General features: G+C 36.7%; 1 protein-coding gene across 1 annotated transcript in view; it reads left to right on the top strand.

Annotated features, from left to right (window-relative positions):
• Positions 1-4026: 4026 nt before the first annotated feature.
• Positions 4027-12708, top strand: part of LOC121428133 (neprilysin-4-like) — a 35652-nt gene continuing 26970 nt past the window's right edge. Inside the window, exons 1-2 of the mRNA XM_041624726.1 lie at positions 4027-4286; positions 11467-11535. Coding sequence (XP_041480660.1) covers positions 4253-4286; positions 11467-11535 — 103 coding nt within the window. The 5' untranslated portion in view covers positions 4027-4252. The remainder of the gene's footprint in view (positions 4287-11466; positions 11536-12708) is intronic.

Below are 12708 nucleotides of genomic sequence, written 5' to 3'. Positions count from 1 at the left end.
GGTAATTATCACCCTTTTATGCTACCAAATTTCATCTTCCATTTTAACATACTCCAGCTACTTATTTCCACATTTCGTCACAAATTGAGTACACATACAAGAGATGATTGTCTCTAGTATTATATCATATTGAATATTAGTTACGCCTTTCGAAAAGTTAGGACCCCCCCCAAAAAAAAAACAATAAAAAAAAACAATGATGGCCCCTTTCATAAAGTGAGCACTTTTTATCCGTCGAAGAGACGAAGACACATCGACCACTAAAATGACCTTGTTGAACTTTGATCTTTATTATCCTTTACAATTAATACCGTTCGTCTGTAAGATATCGATGCATATTATGTTTAAGATCGGTCTGTGTAAGGAATATGCTGCCCAATTCTGTTCTTGTTCAGTTACCAAACCCGAGGGCAGTTTCATAAAGCTGTTCGTAAGTTAAGAGTAACTTTGAGAACGACTGGTCACTGGTGATATTTTATTACGCGCAAAACCATCGCTAATGAATACTATTTATCAAAAGAAAGGATCATCAGTCGTTCTTAAAATCCCTCTTAACTTACTAACAGCTTTATGAAACACCCACCAGGTTAAAAGGAATGGCATACAACCAGCTTGAAGTTAAAATGATTTTCTTCTTACTTGTTCATGCATTGTAGTACAGAATGGGCTTGAACATCATTCATGGCAGACAAGCATAGACAACGATCACTTCTCCGCATCATTTCAGACCGGTATAATCAGGAGCGGAAACGATCAAGTGTATCGCGATACTTGTCTCGCCGCGGGCAAACATGAGGTCGCATGCGTCTGATAGGAGTGTTCAGGAATAAAGTCGCACGTCTAAGAGTGTATAAGAAGATGCCGTCCAATTGAAATGAGTCTCGTGTGCAAATGACACCTCAGGACCTTCCGAAAATGAAAATGGAGTCTTCTCGTTTTTAATACTCGACCAAAATTAAAGCAAATGGATCTTAAAGTTTCCTATTGATTTATTTCAACTTGCTCTATTTTTTCACCACCTAACCGAAATACAAACCTAATTTATCGGCATGTATTCGCTTTCCTCATTGTAGCTCAAACGTCGCAAACTTTCGAGAGGAAGATTTTATTGCGTTATAAGACTTTTCTCTGCTTAGAGAGTAAATCACTCTCATTAACAAATGAAACCGTGTAAGAATGTGCGTAAAATAGTCATGTGACGAAAAATCTCTATTATGACGAAACTCTTTCATTGAGGTGAAGACCCAATGTTTGAAAGCTACGAAGTTAGTGACGTAAAAGGACAAGAAGAGCTAAGCCTCCTAATGAATAAGTCATAAAAGAAGAATAGAAAACAGTACTTACCAATCACCATTACCTTTGTAAGTAATTACAAAACTCTTGGGAAAAATAAGATATTATACGTCCACTACTAATTAACTCTGAACTGAACTACGCTCACATGTGAATGCCGATTCATGAAAGCGAGAAAAGATATTTGATTAAATTCCTTGATTTTATTTTAATTCCTTAATTAAGGAGTATTGATGAAAGAACCCAGAAAAAAATCAAACATATGAAAATGCTTTATCCGGATGACCCGTTCGCTTACGCTCAGTATTTGAGTTTTAGGATGAGCTATGATGTGAATTTGTATGCCTTTTGTTTTTTAGGATATTACCTTGTATATAGCCAGATTAATCTCTAAAATTCTGGAAAAAAGGCGGGCTATGATTTTACATTTCGGTGCGTGTTATAGCCCCCTGTAATTATACAAACCTGATGCTACAATCTGATATTGGGATTCGGACTCCAGTTAGAACTAATTAGCATGCCTTTGGTAGGCCTATGGTGACCGAGGTTTAAATGTCTCTTCCCACTTGGCCAACTGGTCGAAAGTAGTGTGTATAATCTGATTATTACTCCTGAACACCACGTATCACTCAGCTCTCACATACACTCACTCACCTACCCTTACACACATGTATTTACACACCAATCCTCATCTACACACACGTCTGCGCCCGTTGCACAACCACATACACTCACCTACAGCTCCTCACTCAAACCTTATAGCACGCACTCACCCTCGTAACGTACACGAACTAACCCCACACATCTCTCTATATTTTACACCAACATAAGCACACCCTCTCCATCTCCTCTCTCTCTCGCACTCACACACACACGCAGACATACACAGATTAAAATGCATATAACAATGACCACAACCTTCTTTACACTCACTCACGCACAGACTCATAACGCACACACGCACTCGCTCCATAAATGTAAGCATGATAACCTTCATGAGAAACCTTTTTTAGTCTTATCAAGATGTTCTCATTCTCGCATCCCCTTCCATTTACTGAAATCATCATTTCTCTATTTCAGCGGAAAACACCTGTCCCCATTTCACACCAGACAGATACACATTTTACTGTTTACCTTCCCAAAAGACCACACCGGATTCATAAGAGCGGACGAAAATGACTGGGATAAAAAGATAAATATATCCGGAACATCGTCACCCTAAGGTGTCAGATTCACGAAGGTTTTTGAAAAAGTGTATCCCTGGTGACAAGGATACCAAGCGATTGTATTTGGACATTAAACGGTAGGTGTGTGAATATTATTTGGAGACTTGATAAAAAGATATAGTTTTGAGAAAAATACTTGTATTTCGAATTGAGAGAATTGTGAATGATTGATACTGTATATTTTACAAATAAATAATTTCCAAAAATCACAGCATAAACACCGAAGCGATGTGTTGGATGATTGTGCGTGTGTGGAGGTGTAATTTGGTTTTAAAGTAAGATCATTTGGAAAATAATGTTAAGGGTTGTGTTTTGGAAAGAACTGATTAATAAGATAATGGAATCAAACCAAATAAACACAAACCCTAGTCAGATATAAAGGTCGTCGATATTTTCGGAAGCACTCTATATTCAGAAGTCAGTTCCGCCATTTCCGTAAGAAAGCGTTGAAAGTGTAAAAATCTGATATGCAACAAAAAGGTCATAAGATTGAGGGACGGAGGAGGGGTGGGCTCTGCCCCTTTCCTCGATATGCTATAGCATATCGAGGAAAGGGGCAGAGTATAGCTTTCAATGTTGTATTTGATTCTACAATAGAGTGTAACTCTGGAAAAGAAATGGAAGAGATGGTAAAATATTAACCAACGTTGGAGGTGATAACACATTACTGCTCTGTGTTCATATCTTCTAGAGATAAGGGTTTGATTTCATAAAAGTTGATTTGAAATTTGCAAAATAGGTTTTGACTATATACACTGTAACAGAACTGTATAATGTATAATAAACACCAAAGGATGCTGAACTAACACCATACAATGCATTTGTGTAAAATTATGACGAGCTTTGTAAACACTGGGGCCTCATTTTGACACCGGTGTGTTGCAGCTTATCTACTTGTCATCAGCAATATCAAATTGTATCAAGCTATTGAGAGTAAAAACAAATATTTTGTTATAATAGTTTGATTGGTGAACCGTGAAACAGAGTACCAAATGATATGATTATAAGATTATATAACTTAGAGAATACGTGTTCAGTATTGTAATATTTTATGGGATAAGTATTGTAATCATTACAGAGACATGTTGCATAAAACATGATTATAATGGCAACTTTGCCATACATTGCTAACTTTTATGGTTACAATGCTCAATTGGCCATTCAAGGAATATATGAAAGATGCAATTGAATGGTAAATTACCATACAAGGAATTTTTATGCAAAACAGGGTTAGGATAGAAGTAGAAAAGGGACCAGTTATTTATGAATAGTATGAAAAGTAACACTATGTGATGCTTGCATTGTCTTTAGGCACGATAAGTATGGCTGACACCTAGTCAAACATCTTGACGTGTTCTCTCGACACGTGTTAATACCCTACGTCTACATGTCCAATTGGCATCGAATCATCAAACGGTTTCAGTTTCAATCAAGAACAACCCGCTCTCAATTCAAGAAAACTATCGTAATTGCCCACATTTCTTTGCCCTAATTCCAACAGAGAAAACCTGACCGGGATACCAAGTCCGGATTCCGTGGCGGACTCGCCCTGTCTGCGGCCTAGTCTCAGTAACGGTCACTGCGCCAGGGAGGCGACAACCTTCACTTTCCCGGTACAGGGCGATCAGCGGGGAGTGCCAGAAGTGAAAACGGCAAACCCGTTTTTTCAAAGAACACGACTGGAGAAGAGGCTAATCATCTTGGCGGTTATCTTGGCGGCATGCTCTGTCACAATGGTCACAATCCTCTTTGTACAGTGGCATACAAGTAAGTTCATCTTTACAAAATTATTCTTAATACCTTAGTCGCATTTCTCCTACGGCGGCCGTAGTTTGAATAAGTAGTTAGCTTGAATAAAAATGAATAGGCCTGGGGAGATGTGACCGCGCCGTATCTTCTGGGGGTCGTTACTCCAAACCGTTGTAATCCGTCCTTCTTTGGCAACTAATGGAATCAGTTGGGCACATATCCTTGAATTAATCCTCACGACTGTTCTTGCGAAACGGGGCTCCAAATCGAGAAAATTATTAGTGTAGGCCTAATTGCCTAATTAATGTCATAACAACTGAGGAACATGTGTCAATAAGGAATTTTTTTAATGTATGCTACTCACAGTGTAGGCCTAATTAATGTCATAACAACTGAGGAACAATTAGAATGAAATGCAATGCAAATTCTAAAAGTCACTGATTTGAATAATCTTGATTGACGGACAATACTCCCGGCAAGGCTACCTGACATACAGTATTAGACAACAAACTGTAAGGAGTCCTATCATGCCTTAAAAACTGGCCAATAAGATACTATTTAGTGCTCCAGTTAGCTGTAATGTATTTCACTCCCCCGTCTTTTCCCCAATTGATTTCTTCGAGGGGTTGTACGTGATTTTGGTCGCGATGATTGAGGCGCCAAAAAAGTAGGTGAACATATGAAGTGAGGTGACAATGTACTTTCGGTGACTTTATCTGGAATTAATTGTGGACGGTACACTTTGCAAAACTCCGGTGTTGATTTAATACCAGCCCGGAATCTATTATGTCCACACCAGAGAAGTGTTAAACAACACCAGTTTCATTTGGTCTAACACTAGAAAGCTGTTTATACAACACCAATTAGTATTAAAACAGTATCGGTTTGATTCTAAACTGGTGTTGTTTCAATACTTCTCTGGTGTGGACATATAAAGATTCCGGTCTGGTGTTAAATCAACACCGGAGTTTTTGCAGAGTAGGCATTCCCGTAGACCAGTTATACTTATTTTTTTACAACATGTGGAATCTGTCCCTAAAGGCGTCCATCCATACATGAAGGTTTTGGTGAAATTTCGACGATTATCATAATTTGTTTATAAGAAGCACATTGTAACTGGCAGTTGTGAATTCTTGGTTAGAAAAGCACACTTAATGATTTAAACATTTTTTTCTTGGAAAGTTGTTGTTTGCATGCTTTGTTTACATGTGAGTTTATTTCATTTTAGCCAGATCGGATTGCCAATGATATAGTTTCCATCGTCATTAAAATATCATAATCGTGGATTCGTAGTTATAGTCGTTTCAATAATTCAATTTTAGTTTTCTATTTTCAGAATGTAACTGATACCAGCTTATCATGAAATCCTATAAAGAAATGTGATTTAGAATTATAATGTGAAAATTATATTTATACATGTATCTCCATTGCATGTTACTCCATTCAAAATAAAAACATAACAATATCATATGGCATGTCAGTGCGCAATCACCACTTTAATGATACAAATCACGTTTATTTTTATAATATGGTTTTCATAATCGTTATCATGATAACTTGGTCATCCCTAATTTTTCTCTGTCCTATATGTCCTATACTTTCTATAATGTCCAGGAGAGCCCAGCCGGATTTTTCTTTTAATTAAGACCACAAATAGCATGACTGTAGAACGTTGACTACAAAAGATACTGTTTTATCTATCAATTTTAATTTCTGTCATGAGGCGAAGAGAAAGCAAGTTATTTCTTTTCATGCACAGCAAAAACTGTGGTGTTAACCGGTGTACATAGAGGACCACACCAGTCATTTTACACCGGCGTTAAATTGGTGGTGTTAGTTTTACACCTATGTTATTACAACTCCTTTTGTTGTTACATTTACACTCTTTGGTGTTATGTTCAATCTCTAGGGTGTAATTTTAACGCATCAGGGTGTGGTCCTCTATTAACACCAATTGGTGTCAGTTTTAACACCGCAGTTTTTTACAGTGTGGAATTCACAGTCACAAATAATTATAAGGCTGTCACAATCTTATACAGAGAATTTAGAAGTACATTTCAGCAGGCCTTCGCTTAGGGGATGCAGTTGAAAATGTCCTTGAATGCATAAATCGTTACACTTTCACTGAATAGGTTTAGGCTTGAACACAAAAAAATGGTTATCATTTCCAATCTTCTTATAGGTTTGAATGATTAGAGCAATGAAGTAAACGGCATCTCGATGGAGATTTATCCCCGTGGATCGTATCTTTGTTCGTCGTAATGCTCCCAGGGTTGGATTGGATCGTATCTTACCCCTAGGGTCGGCAATCCCAGGGTAGTTGAGAATATGAAACGGCTAATCTTCCCTCATAAATCCTGGCGACGAAACAACATAGAAATACCAAGCCTGAATATAAACATTTCCCTGCAGGAAAAGCGGAGGAAAATCGCAAACATTTATTTCATTTTGGCACGCGTTGCAAAATCTGCAGGGTTGGCTGATAACGGATGTAATAAAATGCACTTAATACTGGGAAGAGGTTCGTGGTGATAGTCCGTAAAACATTACCAGAAAAAAAAAAAGAAAAAGAGAAAGGGCATAAATTGATAGCAGACTTGTTTATGATGTTATACCGACAGAATAAAGTCTTTTAAATTTATTGACTAATGGTATATAATAATAACAGCAAGAATGGAATAATACTTTGCAGCTTAGCGTAGTAGGAGTAGTAGATGTAGAAGTATTAGTATATACTGTAAAAATGAAGTGCTAATTTAGCACGTTCAGTGATTGTGTAGTGACTTCACTACGAGTGCTGATTTTCTAGTTCAAATCTAAACTAAAAAATCAGCACTCGTATAGTGCAGTCACTATACAAGCATTGAAAGTGCTAAATTAGCACTCCAATTTGTACAGAGTACTATAGTAGTAGTAGTAGTATAGTGTAGTAGTAGTAGTAGTAGTAGTAGCAGCAGTAAGTAGTAGTGGTATATTACAATATACCACTATAGTAGTAGTAGTAGTAGTAGAAGTAGTAGTAGTAGTAGTAGTAGTAGTAGTAGTAGTAGTAGTAGTAGTAGTAGTAGTAGTAGTAGTAGTAGTAGTAGTAGAAGTAGTAGTAGTAGTAGTAGTAGTGGTAGTAGTAGTAGTAGTAGAAGTAGTAGTAGTAGTAGTAGTAGTAGTAGTAGAAGTAGTAGTAGTAGTAGTAGTAGTAGTAGTAGAAGTAGTAGTAGTAGTAGTAGTAGTAGTAGTAGTGGTAGTAGTAGTAGTAGTAGAAGTAGTAGTAGTAGTAGTAGTAGTAGTAGTAGTAGTAGTAGTAGTAGTAGTAGTAGTAGTAGTATAGTAGTAGTAGTAGTAGTAGTAGTAGTAGTAGAAGTAGTAGTAGTAGTAGTAATTGGTTGATCTTTTTTACATGAAAGTTTCCGATATATGATCATTCCAACTACCTTCCACCTTTATTGCTGTAGAAAAAGACATCATTGTTAAGCGATGGTATGCTTTCTTGTCGAGTGGATGATGATCTGTCTAAACATGTAACTTGAATGCGATATGAGAGGCTCCATTAGGGCAATATTTTCACAGACATGAGAATAAACAGATCATTTCTCGGGTTTCGGGACTTGACATGATTAGCACGTGCTTGGTAGATTTTAACGACGATCATTTCGCGAAGAACCGATGCGTTCGCACTGCTACAATAAATCAGAAAATAGAGCCTGAATTGGGGGTTCCATATTTTTGCTTACTTGGCTACCGCGAGCATAAAGCCAGGCTGACACTTGCACGACTTTTGGTCATGATTTTGTCGTGGCAAGTCGTGCCATTTTGGGGCACGAACTGGGAGGCTCCCACACTGTTTTTTGCGACTTGTTCACGCATAATTTACGACAAGTTCACGACGAGTTCACGAATAGTTCACGAATGCGTGCCCGTCAGTGTCCACATTGACACGAACTGGCACGACGAGTTCACGCATAGTTTGTGCATAGTTTACGCAATTCCCGCATTGGCACGACGAGTTTGCGCAATTCGGACGGTGTCGTGCTGAACTATTCGTGAACACGACGGGAGCTGTTCGTGAACCATTCGTGACAGTCGTGGCATGGCGCGCACTGCCACGCATCCTCCCGCATCGTCCCGTCGATTTCACGAGAGTTCACGAACAGTTTGCGCATAGTTCACGACCCGGTCGCTAAATTTTGTCGTGACCAAAATTTTGAACATTTCAAAATTCTCGTCCCGACATGGCACGCAGTCACGACATGTCACGACGTGTTTACGCACACTTCACGACTAGTTTGCGCACTGGCACGACTTGAGTCGTGCCAATGCGTTACACAAAATCGTGCAAGTGTCAGGCTGGCATGAATGAAAACAATGAGCAAAAGCATGAGCACGTTGCTCAGTAGACTGACGGGATCAATCTGAATAGCTCTTTTGAATTACCGATTAATCGCTTACCTTTGTGTAACGGGACCCTAGACGGGATTTGAACCCGCGCCCCTGTTCAATGAGTTATCCCCTGGGCCACAACGCTCCACACACATACATTGCAGTAACTAAGCAAACAACACTTTACCAAACATTTATTACTCAAAATAATACCAAATACGAAATAAAAAGCTTCTTTAAGAAGCATTAACAAATCAATAGATTTCATGTTAAAAAAAGAGAAAGATAAAAAAAAGTTCAACAGGACCCCCAGCTCGCCTCCCACTTAAGATATAGACGATGTAGGCGCCATGAAATGTTTAGAATAAGTCATTACTGTCCTTTCTGTTTTTCCTTCAAAATCCCTGCCAGCTACATGAACTTCAAATGTTGATGCTTACGTATCGTTGTTTTCACAAGGACATTAAACCAATAATGAAGTTATCAAGAAATTGCTATAAATTACAAAAATAATGTGAGATCAGTTTTGATACTATTCACCAGACAGATTTCGTTGTATTTCTTTAAATCAAAGGCTAAGTGTAATATTGTAGTAACCTTGATAAAATAAATTTCATGAACATAAACATCCGATCCACTTTATGTTGGAAATAGTAAGAGGTAATGCAGCAATGATATTGTTTGCACAATTCTTTCACCTAATCAGGTTTTCAAGATATAAAATTCCTGAAATGCATCTAACCGGATACTTTACAACTCTTAAGGAGGGGGGGGGGGTGGATACTTTGTATTTTTTCCATTTGTTTTTATAAAAAGATGTACACTGAGAAGACGAATGTCCCTTATTTCTCCTCTATTTATCACAGCTGGATTCTTGAAGTCGTATTTAATAAACGTATCTTTCATATTGTGTATATAATGTCAATGAATCTATCGAACTTTTTGAATGAGTCTCTTGTATACATAAGTTTGTAGTTTTAAGATTCCTCTCTTTATACTTTGTATTTTGAAGGGCCCTAACAAAAACCAGACTTTGGGCTGATTAGGCTACTCTTTTATAATATTTGAAATAAATAAAAATAAAATAAAATAAATAGAAGTGGGGACCTTCGTATATTTCATTTTCGACAGTCTAAGTTATTGCTAATATTTTCTTTTTTGGCTTTGACGTTATTCGTTTCCTTGTAAAAAGAAATTACCTTAATAATTTCGATCACATTTCCTGTTACCACCCCAATTCTGAATTTCTGGATTTATCCCTGAAAGTTCATTTTAAGGAATGCATTTGACGCCACGATTCGAGGTTCCTTTGATTGCATAAAGAACGGTGCAATACGAAACAAAAAAAGACTAAAACGCTCTTTCGTCAACTGTTCGAGGTGAAAAGGATAGACAATTCAACACATTACAAAGCCAACATGACCCTTCCCTCTGTCCATTATTGCCTTATAGAAATCTCTCTCAACACGATTGAGGTATCAAAATGTTATTCCCAACCTTTAAATGTCAGCTCCCCACAAAAGCTGGTGGTTTGTAATTTGTTTTAAGGAGTTCCTCTTCATGTCCGAAGTAGCGGTATCTTGTAGAGAGATAAATCACATACTTTAGTGACATTAAAACAGACGTCTTGTTTAAACAGCTTTCTCTATCCGAGTTTATCAGCGGCAAGGTGAGAAACTACGATGTATTACAAGTAATTCACTGTAAAAAACTGTGGTGTTAAAACTGACACCAATTGGTGTTAATAGAGGACCACACCCTGAGGTGTTAAAATTACACCATAAAGATTGAACATAACACCAAAGAGTGTAAATGTAACAACCAAAGGTGTTGTAATAACACCTATAGGTGTAAAACTAACACCACCAATTTAACACCGGTGTAAAATAACTGGTGTGGTCCTCTATGTAACCGGTTAACACAACAGTTTTTGCTGTGTTGTATTGTATACATGTATACCAATATTTCTTTTAAAACAAGTGATATAATTATTACCACACCATTGCTTGATCCTCAGGAATTTTATTTTCATTTTTTTTTATTTTGGAGCCTCATTGTTGACATTATTTACATTCTATACTATGGCCTACTAATTGTCCTCTCAATAACACCATCTGACTAAAAAAAATAGCAATAATATTCCTTGGTGGCATACATCACATCACTATAGATATTATCATTTCAATATAATTAGCCGTACCAATTAATGTGTCGTGGGTCGCACACGGTCATGCGACTCACATTTTACAATATGAATTTACAAATGAATTTATTATCATAAACAAGATAATAATAATAATAATAATACTATGCAACATCTATATAGCGTTTAATACAAATATTTCTAAGCGCTGCATACTATTACCGCGGCTTAAGAATTTATGGATAAACTCAATTGCTTTAATGCATTAATTCGATATCAAATATAAAAGCAGTGTTTTGCTCTTGTCCGACGAAACATGTTGCTCAAATGAAACCTTGCGAAGTTGAAATATATTTTATTCATCATTTCAGCTTTTCCAAAACTTATACAATAGTATAAGCAGCGATATTTGCCCATGAATACATCGAATACCACTCACTAAAATCAACTTTTACATTGCATCTTAATTACAAATCATCACCTTGAAACTAATAATGTATTATCACAACTAACGCAGGTTATGTAATTCAACTATATAAGTAACACACTTCATTTCATTCAAACAATTTCAATATCCACCGTTTCTATTTAGTCACAGTTACCTATTTCAAACGAGTTCAAACAAGTATGAAAATGTGATTTGATATACACTGAGCGACCCACTTTACACAATTCCAACAGGGAGAAGCGAGCAATCACACACTTTGCGACACCAACAATACAGCGTCATTGAGAGCTTGGATGTGTCAGGTATGAACTTTACAATGATAAATGGTCTTATTATAATAGGATACATCGACAAAACTAAATGATTTCTACTTCTCATACATATTTACGTCAATAATCAGTTGCATTTTATCCGTTTGTTTAAACAAATGTAAAAGTTCCCTGTCTGGTTCGGTTAAATCAATAAATATAAAGAATCTCTACTAAAGATCCATGCACACTGCTACCGCTTTTTACTTGATCTCCATAAATGTTAGTGGGTAATATTATTGTATCAATTTTAAGGCTTGGTATAAAACAATGTCAATGAAAGAATGAAGGTGGATTTCATAGAAAGAATTGTTATTAAATCCTGTGAGATGCCATGATTAATGGGCATTTCTAAAAGCATTAGATCCTTTCCGATTGGTATCATCCAGATTACGCGGGATTTAAGACAAGTAAATTTTCCCGCCCACATGTTGAAGGAGAATATGAACTCGATGAAGGCAATACGGAGTGTACACATGTATGACGGGTCGTTCCTGCCATAGGCCGTCATTCATGCACTACCGCACTGTTAAAAATGATTTAAACAATGCTTTTTACTATGGAAATCGCACAGTAGTTATTTAAACATTTTAAACAAGTGTTTGAAATCTTAAACAAAGTTTAATTTCAAATGTTTAATCATCAATAATTCAAGCATGGTTGTGTAAGATTTTAAACACTTATTTAAACTGTTTAAAACAACTGCTGTGCGTTTCACATAGTAAACAGCGTTGTTTGAATTATTTTTAACATTGCGTGTGAGTTAATTAAAGCGTAGGGCGTGGACGGCCCGTCATACGCATGTAGCGTTTTAGAACAACGATAAATCCTATTATATTCAATAAATAAATGTAATAATAGTAATAATAATATTTAATAAAACAATGTACTAGTTATCAAAACATAGATAAGTCACACAGATCGACAGCTTACGCGAGATGACAAAAGGAATGTTGCTGAACTCTTGAAATACAGATTCTTTCAAGGAAGTCCACCCCAACAAAAAGCTGATTTGAATAAAAAGAGAAAAAAAAACAAGCAAAAATTGAAAATTTTATCAAAATCAGATGTAAAATAAGTTATGACACTTAAAAGTTTTACTTAATTTCACCAAAAAAATTATGTTCACATCTATGTCGGTATGCGAATGAGGAGACTGATGACATC

This window comes from Lytechinus variegatus, chromosome 14 (assembly GCF_018143015.1).
Source record: "Lytechinus variegatus isolate NC3 chromosome 14, Lvar_3.0, whole genome shotgun sequence".
Lineage (NCBI taxonomy): Eukaryota > Metazoa > Echinodermata > Echinoidea > Temnopleuroida > Toxopneustidae > Lytechinus > Lytechinus variegatus.
The sequence above is the reverse complement of the archived record's forward strand: the minus strand, read 5'-3'. Positions and strand labels throughout refer to the sequence as shown.